This window comes from Zingiber officinale, chromosome 8B (assembly GCF_018446385.1).
Source record: "Zingiber officinale cultivar Zhangliang chromosome 8B, Zo_v1.1, whole genome shotgun sequence".
NCBI classification, from domain to species: Eukaryota; Viridiplantae; Streptophyta; class Magnoliopsida; order Zingiberales; family Zingiberaceae; genus Zingiber; species Zingiber officinale.
The window spans coordinates 46,484,143-46,500,186 of record NC_056001.1 but is presented as its reverse complement, the minus strand read 5'-3'; the positions used below and the strand labels follow the sequence as shown (position 1 = coordinate 46,500,186).

The window sequence follows — 16,044 nt, the reverse complement described above, 5'->3', positions numbered from 1 at the left end:
AGGTACCCCATAACATATTTTATAGATTTCGATCTTTATGCATTCTCTTGTCTATATGATTGTTTTTTATTTATTATTTTTTTATGTTTGAGTTGTTTGTGTGCCTTTTTTGTTGCTAGCATACGTGTATTTAATTATTTAATAGTAAATATTTATTTTATATAATTTATGTATATTAATATAACGACCCGACCCCTTGGCCCCTTGAGCGGCCCAACTGGTGACCTATTTGGCGATCCTTTGACGGTCCCTTGGGCGGTCCAACTGACTAACAAGATTCATAAACTCCAGTATTTAATCTGGAGATCTAGAGTTCGAATCTTGGAAAAAGTAAAAATCCACTGATCAGGAGTGGGAAGTCCTTACGAGTAACGGTACGATCGAAGAATCGTCGATTGATGACATAAGGAATCGCCAGTTGAATCGTTAATGTGACCGCCCAAGAAATCGAGGGATCGAGTCGTTACAATTAATAAGGAGGCACAATCACTAATTTATATGAAAATACTTCATCGAATACTTTCTTATTTCCAACTGCTTATGAGAGATCGAAGAGCGTAATTAGGCGTCAGATTGGTGTGCTTCAGCTTCAAGTTTGTCATGGGCGAAGTCTCGTGCCCACTCTCCAACCACCCCTTTATCGCATCGTGCTCATACGAGAATCCATCCGCTGCCACGTGTGGGTTCTCCATTATTTCCTGAATTAATATCTCACAAAAATTATTATTATTGTTATCATTTTATTCATTATTATGGATAACACTTTTATGTACCTGAAGTATCGGACAGAAACAGGCGGAAGAAGGTTCCAGAAGCATCTCTTCCTCTCCTTCGCGCTCTCGCCTGCTCATCTCATCCTCCGCCCGCTTCTTCAGATCCTCCAGCACCCTCGCGATCTCGGCCGTCCGTTCGTATCCCTCGCCTGCTCCTGCGGCGCAACGTACCCCGACGTCCGCGAACTCCGCCGCGAGATCCGCCGGCCAATCGCCCGCCGCCGGGTCCGCCAGCCCCATCGAGTCCTCCTCCGCGGAGATCGATTCCCTCCCCGCCAGTAGCTGGAGGACGAGCTCGCCGAGGGCAGCTACGTCGGCAGCCAAAGGAGGGGGAGAGGAGGAGCAGGGGAGCAGGCCGATTAGCTTGACGGAGAGGTGACGGTCTAAGAGGACGCGGGTGGCGCAGAGGCGGCCGTGCGCAGATCCGGAGGCGTGGAGGAAGCTGAGGGCGGAGGCGACCTCGGAGGCGATGCGGATGCGTTCGTGCCAGCGGAGGATCGGGAGGGCGTCGCGTACGCTGCCGCCGGGGGCGAACTCGAAGACGACGCATCGCTGCTCCTCGCACGCGCCTATCACGTGGAGGATATTTGGGTGTCGGATCCAGCTCAGCAGATCCACCTACGCATCGACGACGAATACAAAAGGTGAAACAGACTATGCGTCCTATCGGGCCGAATCCATAAAAACAAAAGTCCGATTACCTCCGCCCTAAACTTCTCCGCAGTCGCCGTCGAGAACTCCACCGAGAACTTGACGGCGACGTCGATGTGGCAGATCTTAGCCCTATAAACGGTGCTTCTCTCCCCGGCGCCGATCTGAAAGTCGCCGGAGAACCCCCCGGTGGCGTCTCTGATCTCGTCGGTGGTGAAGTCCCTGTAGGGCTTGTGCCACAATTTGGAGAGTTCTCTCAGCTTGCACTGCTCGATCTGCTGGCGGATGGCGTCTCTCTTTCGGCGAAGGGCCTCCGCCCTGCGCTCCATCTCGCTCTTCTCCGTCATGGCCTTCGCCAGTTGCGTCTCGAACCATGAGTTCTCCAAATCGAACTCTTCCAGTCTGGTCCTGAGCTCGCCCTCAAGCTCCTTCACGGCTTTGAGCTCGCTCTCGATGTGGTGGATGTCGCCGGTGGTCTCCGACACGCGTTGTCTTACAACCTCCAGCTCTTCCTCCAAGCGATTTTGCTGGGCTTTCTCTTTGCTAATTTGTGCCTCCAAATCCTCAACCTGTAAGTATTAAAGCTTGAATTATTGTTTTTACCAAAATAAAACTTAATTAAAACCATATGATATCGTATGTTAATTGCTTAATTAATTACCTTTTGATTGCAAATAGATATCGCCCACTCGGCTTTACTGCGTCTCTCAGCTTGGGCCTTTGCTTCTCTACGCTTCTCCTCCAGCATCTTCTCCGTTTCCTCGATCTTTGTTTCCAAGAATTGTTTGCTCAGTGGGTTGATGGTTTCCTGCAAATTAGTATATTTAATGTGACTGAGCCAGCCTCAGAGTGTTTCATTATTCCTTGCAAGTACGAAAGAAAGTTTGTCTTTATAAGAAGTGGATTAGCTACGGCAGTAATTGTTCAAACTACACGCGCATTAGTTAATCATCAGACCTTTGAACTGGTAATCAGATGTTAGTGAAACAGGTGTCTCACTTTGACCAAGCACTAGTGCTAGCCTTCTCTACTTTTAGTAGCATAATATTACAAGATGAGAGTTCAGTTAACTGTATGATCCTCCATGTAACTGGATTAGTCATAGCAAGAAAAACTACTAATTTGGTTTTGCACACTTACCATCTCATTTTCTGTTGTTCCTTCTCTGTGTTGGCATGTCAAGCTAACAGTGTTGTTTTCTTCCCTTTCTTGATCCTCTCCTTCGTTATTATACAATGTTTGCAAATAGGATACATAATTCTCAACTTCGTCGTATGGGTCTGTCGAGCTCTTAGAACTTGGTGATACTTGAGTTGAACACCCACTGTGGTTGTTACATTCTACATCCTCAGTAAATTTTTTGCTTAGCAAACCTTTTAAACCTCTTTTTTCCTTCGACAACTTTCTGAGATCACCGAGAACTACTCCATCTTCATTTTCCACACATCCTTTTTCATGGTTAAAGAAGATTAACTTCTCTCCGCAAACTACAAATAGCTCACATTGCTCTGGTTTAAGCTTATGAACAGAATAGGCGACACTTAAGTCATACTTGTTTTTCCTGTTAAGATCATATAATCTAGTAATCTCATTTTTAGTGTAGGAAGCAATGCAAACATTAGCATGATACTTACCATGCTAATGACTTCGTCACTGTTACATTCATCACTAGTTCCTTCATTCCCATATTGGAAATTAAACCAATGATTATCTCATCGAGTGGTTCATCAAATCGTTCGATCCTCATGACATCTACTTTCACCTGCAAGGTTGCAGATGGGAAATTAGATAGGAAGTACTGAATAACATGCATCTGAAGGTGGCCAAACCTGTGAGCACAAAGCCATGTACTTTTTCAAGTCCTTTTCGGCTGCCTCCTGCTCGTTTGCTCTCAAAGCCCACAGCATCTCTTCATTTACCGAGCTGATCGGTAAAACTCCAACTAAACACAGGATCAGGAGAATATATACATTAGAGTATAACCAAAAAAAATTGTATTTGGTATGGAATTTTGTCCCTCCTCACTTGGAGTGTTAATTAAATCCTTAGATTTAATAAGGACTTGGAGGATGACAATTGTGACAGGTTGGTCGGACCACTTGCTTATCGCCCACCTTATCAACCCAGAGCCCTGCTGAACGTCCTTCCCCACAACAACATGAACCTTTTCTTGAAATGAAGCCATTGTTGCTGATTCTCAACACAACCTTTTCCTTTGATTGATAGCAACTATCGATCTAATGAAACCATGGTTTTATGGTTGTGAGAAGACTTATGGGTAGTGTTTGGAATTTGGTGACATGCTTCAAAATTGTCAAGAATCTTTTGAGCATCTATGGATCTACAAGAATGGGGGTTACAAAACCAATGATGGACGTAGTTTGTCACTTTCAACACTAGTAAAGAAGCATTATTTTCTTTAAATGATAGTACAATTTAAAGGATTGCCTCCAATGTTCAGTAATTGATAGACTTTGATTTCGCCAACTCGCCATCTTTTGTATGCCATGTTTCCAGAAAGTAAGTTATTAGAGTTGATCTTAGAAACGATTTCTCTTTGTCAGCACAATAATCTTACTGTATTTTGATCAGATGAACAAAATTTTGACTGGGTGAAGAATCAAACTTTGGAGGAAACAGACAACAAGTTAGCTGGTAGGGGTGTAATCGAGCCGAGTCGATCCAAGCCGAACTCTTGAATGTTTGAACTTGGCTCGTTTATAATCGAGCCGAGCTCGAGCTTTATTTAACGAATATATTCATGGCTCACAAGCTTATTCGAACTTTTTCGAGCCTAAATGAGCTTAATAAATATAAATCATAAATTTAAATATTCATTAAAAATTAAATTATATATTTAGAGAAAATTATAATATTATTATTAAAATTTATAATTTTATTCTAATAAATAAATTTAATATATTTGTCTATATTTTTTCATAAGTAGAGTGTAAAATCTATAAATTCAATATCAAAACTATTATTTTTTTATTTAAAAGTTGCTTAATGAGCTTAACGAACGTGTTCACAAACTAACGAGTCGAATATTGTGAAGCTTGATCTTAGTTTGTTTATCTTAACGAGCCTCATTAAACGAGCTCAAACAAACTTTTATCGAATCGAGTTTCGAATAGTTCACGAGCAGCTTAGTTCATTTACACCCCTATTAGCTGAACCAAGCGAGTAAATATCCTTGTGTTTGTCCTCAATTATTGAAGGTTAACTACCCAATGAGTAAATATTCTTCACTAAATATGTAGCTTGACAATTCTATGCTTGCTTCTAGAACATTTTTAGGAATAAGGAGCGAGATTTCTATGGTGGCAAAAGATGAAGTCGTCATCTTAGTGGTTCCTCTAAGACGGCCCACACACTTTGAAAGAGAATAAATCATGGGGGTTTGTTCACTCTTAGCTGAGCGGCCTTTTAGAAAGGGGCACAAGATCATCTAAAGCAGAATTTGTACCTGTCGGGAATCAAACTATGCATCTCTGGTGGCAAGCTCTCCCGAGTATCAACTTGGCTGATCTCTCAATCAATCAGGGTCTCCAATAGTCTCATCTATCTCAAAGGACACTGACTATTAGAATCTATTGCTGGTGATGTCAACATATCCATAACTTTCTCAGAATTTGATGAATGAGAAATCTTGACTTAAATAGCAAATACAATTTCTTTATCAATCAATATGAAACTTAGCAAGCGCTGATAACATGTTTAGGCGAGTAATTTTCTTATAGAGTTATGCCAAGGATTACAAATCTTTTCAAATGCGCATAATGTTTTATGTTGATATTGACTTTGATCAAGTGCAAACTATCGATTTAGGATTACTTAACCATCGGTAGGTAATTTATCGTTGCTTAAACTTGAGAATTTGACACCAAGGTAAGTGTCAAACTCTCTTGTTAACTTACTTGAAATTTACATTATAATGCATTCTGCCCAAATTACATAAATAAATATATTTAATCATTAAGTTACATATTTTTATAATGGCATCCCTTCAATAATCAATAGGGATGACAATGGGACAAAGCGAGACGGGGACGGGTTTGTCATTTCCATCCCCACCCCCGAATTTCATCCCCGTCCCCATCTCCATCCCCGTCTCCATCCTCATTTTTTCGGATTCGGAGAATCCTCAAACCCGAACCATCGAGATCAAATCCCCATCCCCGCTTTCATCTCCAAATTAATTTAATATTATTATTATTTTACTATTAGTATTAATATTAATATCAGTATTAATAATAATTTTATTATTAATATTTTAAAATTTTTCAATATTAATATTATTATCAATATTATTATTAATATTTTAAAAAATAATATTATTATATTAATAATATTATTATTATTATTATTTTCAGAGCGGGTTCGGGGATGAGGACAATATCCCTATACCCGTCCCATCCCCGAAAAAAATCTCCGAACCTGCCCCCATCCCCGAATAAATCGGGGATTCACGTCCCTATTTCGGATTTTCCTCACGGGACCCCGAATCCATGAGAAAAATTGTCATCCCTAATAATCAAAAACTTTTTTACTTAATATTTGATGCAAACCAAGAGTTTTTATATGAACAAAGTTTTTATTTGTTAAATTAGATCAACCAAATAACACCAAACTTGAATCATTATAAATTCATATAACACTTTCATGAGATTTCAAATTTAGGCCGAACCGCAACCTCTTCTACATGAATGTTAAATAACAAATACAGGTACACAAAAATAGGAAAAATAAAAACAAATACACAAACACACCAAGAAGAATTGTCTTGGTCTTCTTGTCTGCAGTTTAAAGGACGGGGGCTTGGGCATTAGCCTGTATAAAGTGAGATATTTGTTGATAAACTGAATAGCTCAAGACTTCAGTTCTTTATCATTTCATTTTTTTATTTATTTAAAAAAAAGCTCTATATTCTTTATTATAAAAAAAGAATTCTTAATTTTCTATGTGTTTCCCAAAAAATAAGAAAAAAAAATTTAAGAATGCTCCGTTATCTCAACTCCTCCTTGCATGTGATGTTGTTGTTGACCAAAACTCCTTGTGATTTATCTCTTTTCCAGACAGTGAGAGTCACCTTGGAGGGACCGTCGAGATGACAGCTTCATCTCTTTGCTACTAATGAATCTCAACTTTATTACCCCTAGAGCTACGGTGCAACGATTAAGTCCCTAAGTGGTTAACCAGGCATCCACAGTTCGAATTTCAGTTGTGGTGCATTATAAAATTTTTTCTCTAGTAAGACGACAAACTTAAAAACATTGACTGTTTGGATAGATCTCTGTGAACATTTCCTGATATATTCAAATGATCAGTGAAAATTTTATGTGAAATCGGACTAATCACTTTCAAAATTAATCAATTTGAAAAGCGGGATACTTGTCTATTTAAAAAAAAAATCCAACAGCATCTTTGAGTTTCATATAACACTGAAATCCAATAAAATCAAACACCTCAGAGACTTTACTCTTTTCAGGAGAAAATTGCTACTAAACAGCCATTTCTTTAGTTAAGAAAACTACAAGTGGATTAAAAAAAAGGCTACAGAGACATATCCCCCACACTAACATAATCCACATCTCATATTGTCAAACCCAAGATGGAGCAATTCCCATATAATAAGATCCAAGTTGTATCATCTTCTACTCTTCTAGTTTCTTAGGTTCACAAGGATTAGGATGCTCCAAATAGAGCTGCACTTTCAATGGTTGGCTGCTCATAGATTTAATGGGCGTTATATCCGGCGGTTGCAGCCACTGCTTCGTGTCAGTTGGGATCCACAGCTGAGCTTCCTTTTCCTTGCTGCTGCCTTGAGGAAGGGCTCGAAAATAAGCAGTGATCTCCCAGCCGCTACCTACATCACAATGCAGTGTCTCAGTTCATGGCCCCGTGATGACACCAAAATGAAAGGCGGCCAACTCAAGTACTGGGTGGAAGGGGTTTGGTTGCTGGCTTAGCGACTGTCAGTTTGATGAGGAAAGCTCTCAGAGCAAATCCGATATCACTCTCTTCCACCTTGGAGTTGTAAGATTGGTTAACATCTATCTTGAACACAAACTTCTCGAGCGGGATGTGCTCTTTGTCATAGAAGGTAACATTCACTCGCTCCACCAACCCCTGTGAGGTATGTCAAGGTCTTTGGCACATCAAATTATAAAAGGAATAACATTATTATATATATCACAAAGAATGATTATTTTTAGAAGTGATTATTATCAATTTTCACAATTCAGATGCTACGAAGAGCTAAGTAATTGCACCAAAATTGCACCGTGACCAAACTAATTAATCAAATTTATAATATTTAGGCCGAACCAATTATGTTCTTTGTTTTCATGAGGAGGAGGTTAGTCATGAAGTTCAACTACCAATTAGTAAGAATTAATGTGTCAATCTCCCAATCATAAGCATGTCTGTCCTATTCCAGAAGACCCTTACTAGATTACACCTTGAAGCTACCTATCTTATTTGGATTTAATTGATAATGATATCACAAGCCATTTCTCATCTCCAACAACAGTAACTTGAGAAAAAAAAAACAAAAATATCAACTAAATAAAGCTGAAATGAAAGAGTGTAATACTTTTTGAAACATGTATATACAATTTCTCATGAAACTTTAAGAAAAGCCCATGGATGATAGGAAACAGGATTTTCTTGGACCAAGCACAAGAGCAATTAGAAATATTAGGAAGATGGAGAATGAGAAAAACAAATGATCAAGAATGAGAAAGTAATTTCTTCTTGCAAATTAAGAAGAGAAATTGAAAATGGAAAAAGGAGGAGAGAGATTTTAGAATAAGGAACAGTTAATGTAATGTAAGGAGGTTTCAGATTAATTAAAATAAAAGGACAAAAATCAACAATAATGGAATTAAGTTTGATATATATATATATAGATAGAGAGAGAGAGAGAGAGAGAGAGAGAGAGCGCTGATATGGTGCCCAACTCTCGTCCGTGACTCTCACAGACATCCGGGGATCACTTCCGGGCGCCCCCCACACCCAGTCGGGCACCATATCAACAATAATGAAATTAAGTTTTATATATATATATAGCATTGATATGGTGCCCAACTCCCGTCCGCAACTCTCACAGACACCCAAGGATCACTTTCGGGCGCCCCACACCCCCCAACACACACACAAAACCAAGAATGTTACCCTACTTACCTTATGGTGCTCCTTGTGAGCACCAAGTATATTTTTTTTAGACCTTAGAATTTAAAATTTAGGATTTAGTCTTTAGGTTTAGAGTTTGTGTTATAGTATTAAAGTTAAAGAAATAATAAAAAAAATTACACATTGTGTGAGCGCCATAAGGTAAGTAAAGTATATATATATATGTGTACATTTTTTTTTTTAAGCTTAGAATTTAGTCATTTAGGATTTTGACTTTAGGATCTAAGGGTTAGGGGTATAGTATTAAGTCTAAAAAAATTTTTAAACAAAAGTTATATTAGGTGCTCATAAGGTGTGGGGTATAATATTTCTCTCTCTATATGATCCGGCAGTAAGGACGGGGGACCCCCTTTGTGGGGAGCCTGCGTGTCAGAAGTCAAAAGGGTCAGCATGAGGTCCATCCGATCGGAGAAGGGTTGGGTCGATCGGCCGAACGGGTCCGGGCGGAATTAAAGACAACCCGACGGGGAGTCGGGTCTCCGACGCTCATGGTGAACAGGGTCGCCGGGCCAAGCGGGTAGCCCGCTCGGCCGAGGCGTAAAGCAGCAATGTTGTAAAGGAACAGTCTCAGCCGAGCACGTGATGGAGTGAAATCTTCCCGGTCAGACCGATAACTACGCCCGGTCGGACCGATGCCTGCCGAGCGGATGGACGCTCGGCTAGGGGAAAAAAGAGACAAGGACAAGGGGACATTGGGGAACATCTTCTGACAACAGGCATGTTCGACGACCAAGCCATACGCAGAATCATACGACGGAAGGTTCTGCTGTCCCATCAGAGAGGTGCTCGGACTGTAACAGTATGGTGTCAGGCATGCTCCTCTGGTAAGCCCATACTGAGGTATGGTAAAGGACACGTGTACGCCTCGACAAGTGTGCACAAGCCTCCCTAGAGCTCTATATAAGAGCCCACAAACTTCACCGGAGGTACGCGATCTATCATCTTTGGAGCCACTTCATCGTTTTCCTCTTGCCTGACTTGAGCGTCGGAGGGTCGTCGCCGGGAACCCCTTCCTGACTCGACTTCCCTGCAGGTTCGTCGGAGATTTGTGCAACTGGTCGGAGATAGAGGAGAGTGCCACGTCCCTAGCGTCCGTCGACTCAGCGTTCGGACAGGATCAAATTGGCGCCGTCTGTGGGAACGCACCTGCATCCGAGCGGAAGAGATGGACGAAGCTGGACGACCTCACCCCGTGATGCTCTCCCAGGAGGAGCTCGATGCTCTAATCGAGGCAAGAGCAGCTAAGCTCGTGGAGCAACAGAAACAGAAGGCGCAAGCCGAGCGGAGGAAGGTGGAGTGGACTTGATCGACGAGGAGCGAGCCAAGGCGTCCGTTCGGCTGATGGTATACCGGCAGAGAATGAAGCAGAACTACAACCGGCGCGTGATCCCTAGAGCATTCCAGTTCGGCGACCTAATATGGAAGAAAGTAAAGCCGATCGAGGACGTTGGCAAGCTGGAGGCTCCTTGGACGGGCCCCTTCAAAGTCATCGAAAAGCTCCGCTCGCGTGCCTATTATCTGGAGGATGAAGACGGACGGCAACTGGATCGACCATGGAGCGCAAACCACCTCCAGTCTTACCGGGCGGGGTGAAAGGTGCGCCAATGTAATGTATGCTGTATACTTTCCGTTCGGCGGTATACTTGAAATGCAGGAGTAAAAAATCGGAAAATTAGCACAAGTATAGGGCATCGTCAGCCGAATCGGAAGACCGTCGAGCTCCGACGTTAATATCGAGAGTCGGACCGACAACTATAAACCCTCCGGCCGGAAGTAATGTTGTTTAGCGGTAATTCCAATTAAAGCTATGCATGTGTTCAACTAAGCGAGTCCGGCTGACCAAGTGTGCAAGCGGGCGGGTTACCAAAAGTACCCCGTAAACATCTAGCGAAAATTCCATTTGCGAAACGAGATATATTCAGCCTAGCGGCCTAGCTGTACAAAATACTTCGTGAAAAATCCCGTTCAAACACAAGAGAGGCGGGATGAGAGGCGAATAACAAGAAGTGAAGGAACGTGAACGATGGTAGTTGGTGAGCCGAGCGGACAGCACGCGTATTGATTAGCAAAAGAAAAAGCAAGCAAAATGATAGCATATCATTAGAGGTCGTTAAGGCCGATCGGAGTGGTTACAAAATGCCTTCATTCCAGGAAATCATAAAGGTCCTTTGGGATGGTGCTGAGGAGCGTCGCTTGGTCTTGGGCCGGGATGAGGACGAAGTCGGGAAGCTGGCCCTTGGACTTCAGGTAGGTTGTTGTGGCAGTCATAGCAAGCTCAAAAGCAGTGTACATCCGTTCGCAGACTTTCTCCGAGAATTCGTCCGAACGGATGTAATTTAGCCTCAAGGCAGCGACCCGGCCTGGCTCAGCCTCCTGGTATTCCTTGAGGGCCGCTCGGGAAGCATCGGCGGCTGCTTGGTGTTCTTGCAAGGAAGCCTCAAGCTTCGTCACCTCATTCGATCGGGCCGCCTTCTCGCCGGCCAGCTGCTCCGTCAGCTCCTTAACCTATTGCTCCAGGCCTCGAGCCTCGATGTTTTTCTTCTCCAGACCGGCGATAGTCGTTTTCTTCCGATTGGTTGCCAAGCTTATTTTTCGATCCAGTGATTTGACCTGTCGTTCGAGTTCGGCCAAAGTATGGGCCTGGCCGGCCGTCTTCTTTTGCTCAGCCGCCAACAGATCTTGGGTCTTCTTGAGCTCTTTCTGCAGCTCGGCGTATGAAGGACCCTGGGAGGGGGCGCCGCCCGAACTCCTTAGCCTCTTTAACTCTTCGTCCACCATGGCCAGACGATTGGAGACAGTGATCTCCTTTACCCATCTCTGACATAAATAAAATCATTAATAGCCGATCAGAGAAAGCGCGTAGAAGACCAAAGAAAACATAGTTACCCCAGTGGCCTGCTGCATGTGGCTATTAGCCAGATTGCCGAGTGGAATCATCGCGACACGTGCCCGAGCGTTGGCCCACATCTCGGCTAGGGGCCCCTTCATGGTGATCATGTGCTCAGGCGCGGTTGGCCGATCGGACTCGGGCATCAACTCTTCGGCAGGGAGATGCAGGGAGACCCTGATGGTACGGCGCCGACCAAGAGTCGTCTGAGCGGAAGCTGGGGAAGGATCGGAGGCCGATGCAGAAAACTAGGACAAAATGGCCGAGCGTTGGACTCGACGGGGAGAGGGCGGAAGGGCGCTGACAGGTATGGCCTCAAGGGGGTCCGCGGACGCGTCCAGTTGGGATGGGGTCCGATCGGACGAGATCGCCTCCACCGTTGGGGCTTTGCCGCGAGAATCGGTCGTGGTCCGTTCGGACGGCTGGACCACGAAAGTGGCCGATCGAAGTGGTATCTCCGTTCGGCGCCTCTTTTGTCGGAGAGCGCTCTTCCTCCTGAGCGGAGCCTTCCTCCTGAACTGTTGGTCCCCTGCTGGGGGTGGCGCCTCTTGCCACATCCCGGGGAGAGGCTTAAGCGGCCGACTCCTCGTGGGTCTCGCTCTCCCCTTCGTGTGAGCCGACTGGCTCAATGTCACGCAACTCCATCTCCTTGGCAGCTGCGGCCTCGAGCGCCGCCACTTTCCTCTTCAAAATCCCGGCCATCACGGACTCCATGACAATGTCCGCTGCAAAGGAAAAAGGAGAAAATCAGTTAGCAATCAAGGCGAATGCACAAGTAAAATTCTTACCGAAGATGCTCGGGAGGGGAGTCCGGATCGGACTCAGACCAAATATGTACATCACCCCTTCGGGTAAGAATTTGTTGATGTCGAACTTCAGACCGGCTAGCATGTTGGCAGCGTGAAGATAGTCCAGTCGGGTCTTAAACCTCTTTAGCTCAGGGGAGGTTGGCGGTCCGACCTACCACTGTGTTCGGAAAGGGGCCCGTTCGGGAAGACGAAGATAGAAGTAGTACTCTTTCCAATGTTTATTGGAAGAGGGCAGTTTATTAAAGAAGACTAAACCGGGCCGAGCCTGGAACATGTAAGTACCCAGCTCGGACTGTTTAGGATAATAAAAATAGTAGAAGACCTCCGGTCGGAGGAGAATGTTGTGGATTCTGAACAAGACAACAACACTACATAAAAGGCGGAAGGTGTTAGGGACTAAGCTTCCGAGCGGAATGCCGAAAAAATTATAGACTTCTACGATAAAGGGATGGAGTGGAAATCGCAGACCGGCTATGAACTGGTCGCGGAAAACACAGATAGCTCCGCGCGGCGATTTGTGTGGCCGAGCGGAGGGGGAGGGTAAGATAAGTTCAAAGTCAGAGGGGATGTCAAAATTGTCCATCAGAATATCGGCGTCGCGCCGATCGAAGCGCGACTCCATGGTGGTATACCACGGGCCGAGGGCTGGGTCTTGAGGTTGAGAAGAGCTGGCCATAAGCCGAGCGGGAAAAGGAGCAAGAGATGTACGAAAGGGTAAAAAGCTTAAGAGAGGGGACCAAATCGTAACCAGGAGACGAGAACGCGAAGAGAAGAAGAAAGCACAAGGGAAAACAAGAAATGAAAAGAAGATCGCAGAAGGACCTTACGGAAGCAGACGAAGATTGAAGGAAGAATGCGAGAGGTCGCCGGAAGAAGCAGCAGCAGGATCACCGGAGCAAAAACGGCAGGGAAAGCTTCTGGGCACGCGAAAGCAAGAATGCGGCGGAGGAAGAAGGCGAAAGCTTTATAGGGTTGGGCCTGAACGGCCTCAGCCGTCGAATGCAGGTCGCAAAAACCAAGGACGCTATCGGGTCGTCCATTTCAAACCGCCTCGGTCTCGTCACCCGCGCCGCCGCCGCCGTACGATGACGGCAGCAGCGCCACGTGGCATTCGGCCACTGGAGTGCATTTAATGAGTGCCTTTACGAGGCACAGAGCGCATGCCCGGCCTTAATGTCGAAGATTGACGCAAATTTCGAAGAGATCCGAGGAATGTTGGCGTTGAATAAGGTCATAGCTACCCCCGTGGGGGTCGAGCGAAGGATAGTTTCACAGAGACGTCGCTCGACGTGACTAGCGGTCCAGTCAGTCGGACTAATCGCCTCCTTCGACTAGACTTGAAGGGGAGGCAAGTGATCCGGCAGTAAGGACGGGGGACCCCCTTTGTGGGGAGCCTGCGTGTCAGAAATCAAAAGGGTCAGCATGAGGTCCATCCGATCGAAGAAGGGTTGGGTCGATCGGCCGAACGGGTCCGGGCGGAATCAAAGACAACCCGACGGGGAGTCGGGTCTTCGACGCTCATGGTGAACAGGGTCGTCGGGCCGAGCGGGTAGCCCGCTCGGCCGAGGCGTAAAGCAGCAATGCTGTGAAGGAACAGTCTCAGCCGAGCACGCGATGGAGTGAAATCTTCCCGGTCGGACCGATAACTACGCCCGGTCGGACCGATGCCTGCCGAGCGGATGGACGCTCGGCTCGGGGAAAAAAGAGACAAGGACAAGGGGACATTGGGAAACATCTTCTGACAACAGACATGTTCGACGACCAAGCCATACGCAGAATCATACGACGAAAGGTTCTGCTGTCCCATCAGAGAGGTGCTCGGACTGTAGCAGTATGGTGTCAGGCATGCTCCTCTGGTAAGCCCATACTGAGGTATGGTAAAGGACACGTGTATGCCTCGACAGGTGTGCACAAGCTTCCCTAGAGCTCTATATAAGAGCCCACAAACTTCACCGGAGGTACGCGATCTATCATCTTTGGAGCCACTTCATCGTTTTCCTCTTGCCTGACTTGAGCGTCGGAGGGTCGTCGCCGGGAACCCCTTCCCGGCTCGACTTCCCTGCAGGTTCGCCGGAGATTTGTGTAGCTGGTCGGAGATAGAGGAGAGCGCCACGTCCCCAGCGTCCGTCGACTCAGCGTTCGGACAGGATCACTATATATATATAGCATAAAATTATCCTAGGAGACGTGCGGTATATTTTTTATTTTATTTTTTTTAGCTTGCGGTTATGCCATTTAAGATTTTGCCTTTAAGGTTTAGGGGTTGCCAGTAAGTACAAAAAAAATTTTGAGGTACTCACCGGGTGTGCGAGATATCAAAACTATGTGTGTGTGTTGCGCATCGCTCCTGTTCACCACCGCTGCGCGACTGAGAGTCGAGGCACCCGGAAATGATTCGGGCGCCCCGACTCACTGAGTTGCGCAGCACAGCTGCAGAAGCGAGGTACACAGCATATCAAAATCTTATATATATATATATATATATATATATATTTAAAAAATCTAGTGACGAATAATAGAGATGGGCTTTACCATATCTTTGTATATGAGCCTTCGTATCCTCGACATAGATATATAAAGTTGAAACGATGTAAGATGTATGCTCAGCCTATGCTCGAGGATTCATTCAATTTTGCAACAAGTGTCCAACAACCTCATTGTTTTGGTCCAAAGGAATACCGACTAGTCATTGACAACCTTTGAGCAAAAAGGTTTGAACAGCTAGACAACCATGTAAAAGCGTCCAGTGTCTCATAACTGATTGGAAGTCAATTTCCAAAATTGATCTTCAGATCCCTTTTTCTTTGTTCAAAATCAAACTATATTGATTCGACAATGCTAAACCTCACTCCAGGGTCATTTTAAATTGAAGTATATCTAACTTCACCCGACTCACAAGTCCAATAAGCTTATGTCATTAGCTTGCAGGTCACTGCGTGATGAATTCTAACCCTAATTCGGATAACTGATAGATAAACTATGTTTTATGAAGAAAACTAATCGCAGGGGATTACAAAATAAACTGAAAATTTACTGTCTTTTGCAGTAGGAAGATTTATTCGTTACCTAATCAAGATACAGATTAGGTCTGAGTATTTTGAAGGATAAAAAGCTTTGCTTACTGAGAAAAATTAAGTCGAGCAATAACATAAACACATGGAATACCGTTTTTTGAAGGATAAAAACCTTTTGCACAAATGGGAGGAGATTGGAGGTGGCGGAGTGGATGTAGTCGGCGAGCTGCGGATGCCTCGCTTTCTGCACCACCACGTTCATGTATCTTCTTCTCTCAAACGCCGCTTTTTTTTTTTTTTTTTTTTTTTGCCCAAACAACAAACACAAAGATCACACACTGAGAACAAAACAATCGATAATATGCGAGAGGGGAAAGAAAAGAAAGAGGCATCGATGAAATACCTGGAGGATAGAAGCCTTTGAGGAAGACGATGCAGTTAACGGCGACCTCCAAGAACTCCGTCAGGACACGAGCCGTTTCGCCTGGAAAGAGATCGGAGACTTTATGCACATTTAGGAGAGGATGGATTGATGGAGTTGGTTGCTGAACCTTGTGGAGAGGCGTTCTTGCGATCCATGGTGTCGCGGGGAAGGAAGGATCTCGGAGCGAAGCGGAGGGCGGAGACAACTGGTCGGTGGAGGGTGGTAGAGCAGACTTGAACCAAGGGATTTATGAAGGAAAATCCACTTGTTTTGGGATTTTTTTTTTATCAAA

The 16,044-nt window shown here is 44.7% G+C and overlaps 2 protein-coding genes across 3 annotated transcripts; both read right to left on the bottom strand.

The window, feature by feature from the left end:
• Positions 1–395: 395 nt before the first annotated feature.
• Positions 396–2,290, bottom strand: LOC122017062 (putative U-box domain-containing protein 50). The gene is made up of 4 exons (XM_042574535.1): positions 2,086–2,290; positions 1,475–1,993; positions 774–1,391; positions 396–698 (listed from the first exon to the last, which is right to left on the bottom strand). Exons 1-4 carry the CDS (start codon positions 2,170–2,172, stop codon positions 525–527), a joined length of 1,398 nt encoding a protein of 465 aa, XP_042430469.1. The 5' UTR covers positions 2,173–2,290; the 3' UTR covers positions 396–524.
• A 4,586-nt stretch (positions 2,291–6,876) lies between these two features.
• On the bottom strand, positions 6,877–15,997 carry LOC122016959 (DNA polymerase zeta processivity subunit-like). Of its 2 annotated transcripts, none has more exons than XM_042574401.1 (5): positions 15,880–15,997; positions 15,732–15,812; positions 15,480–15,613; positions 7,364–7,553; positions 6,877–7,290 (listed from the first exon to the last, which is right to left on the bottom strand). In XM_042574401.1, exons 1-5 carry the CDS (start codon positions 15,905–15,907, stop codon positions 7,079–7,081), a joined length of 645 nt encoding a protein of 214 aa, XP_042430335.1. In that variant the 5' UTR covers positions 15,908–15,997; the 3' UTR covers positions 6,877–7,078. The 2 variants fall into 2 exon arrangements, with proteins under 2 accessions (XP_042430335.1, XP_042430336.1); XM_042574402.1 differs by having other exon boundaries at positions 15,501–15,613.
• Positions 15,998–16,044: the final 47 nt, after the last annotated feature.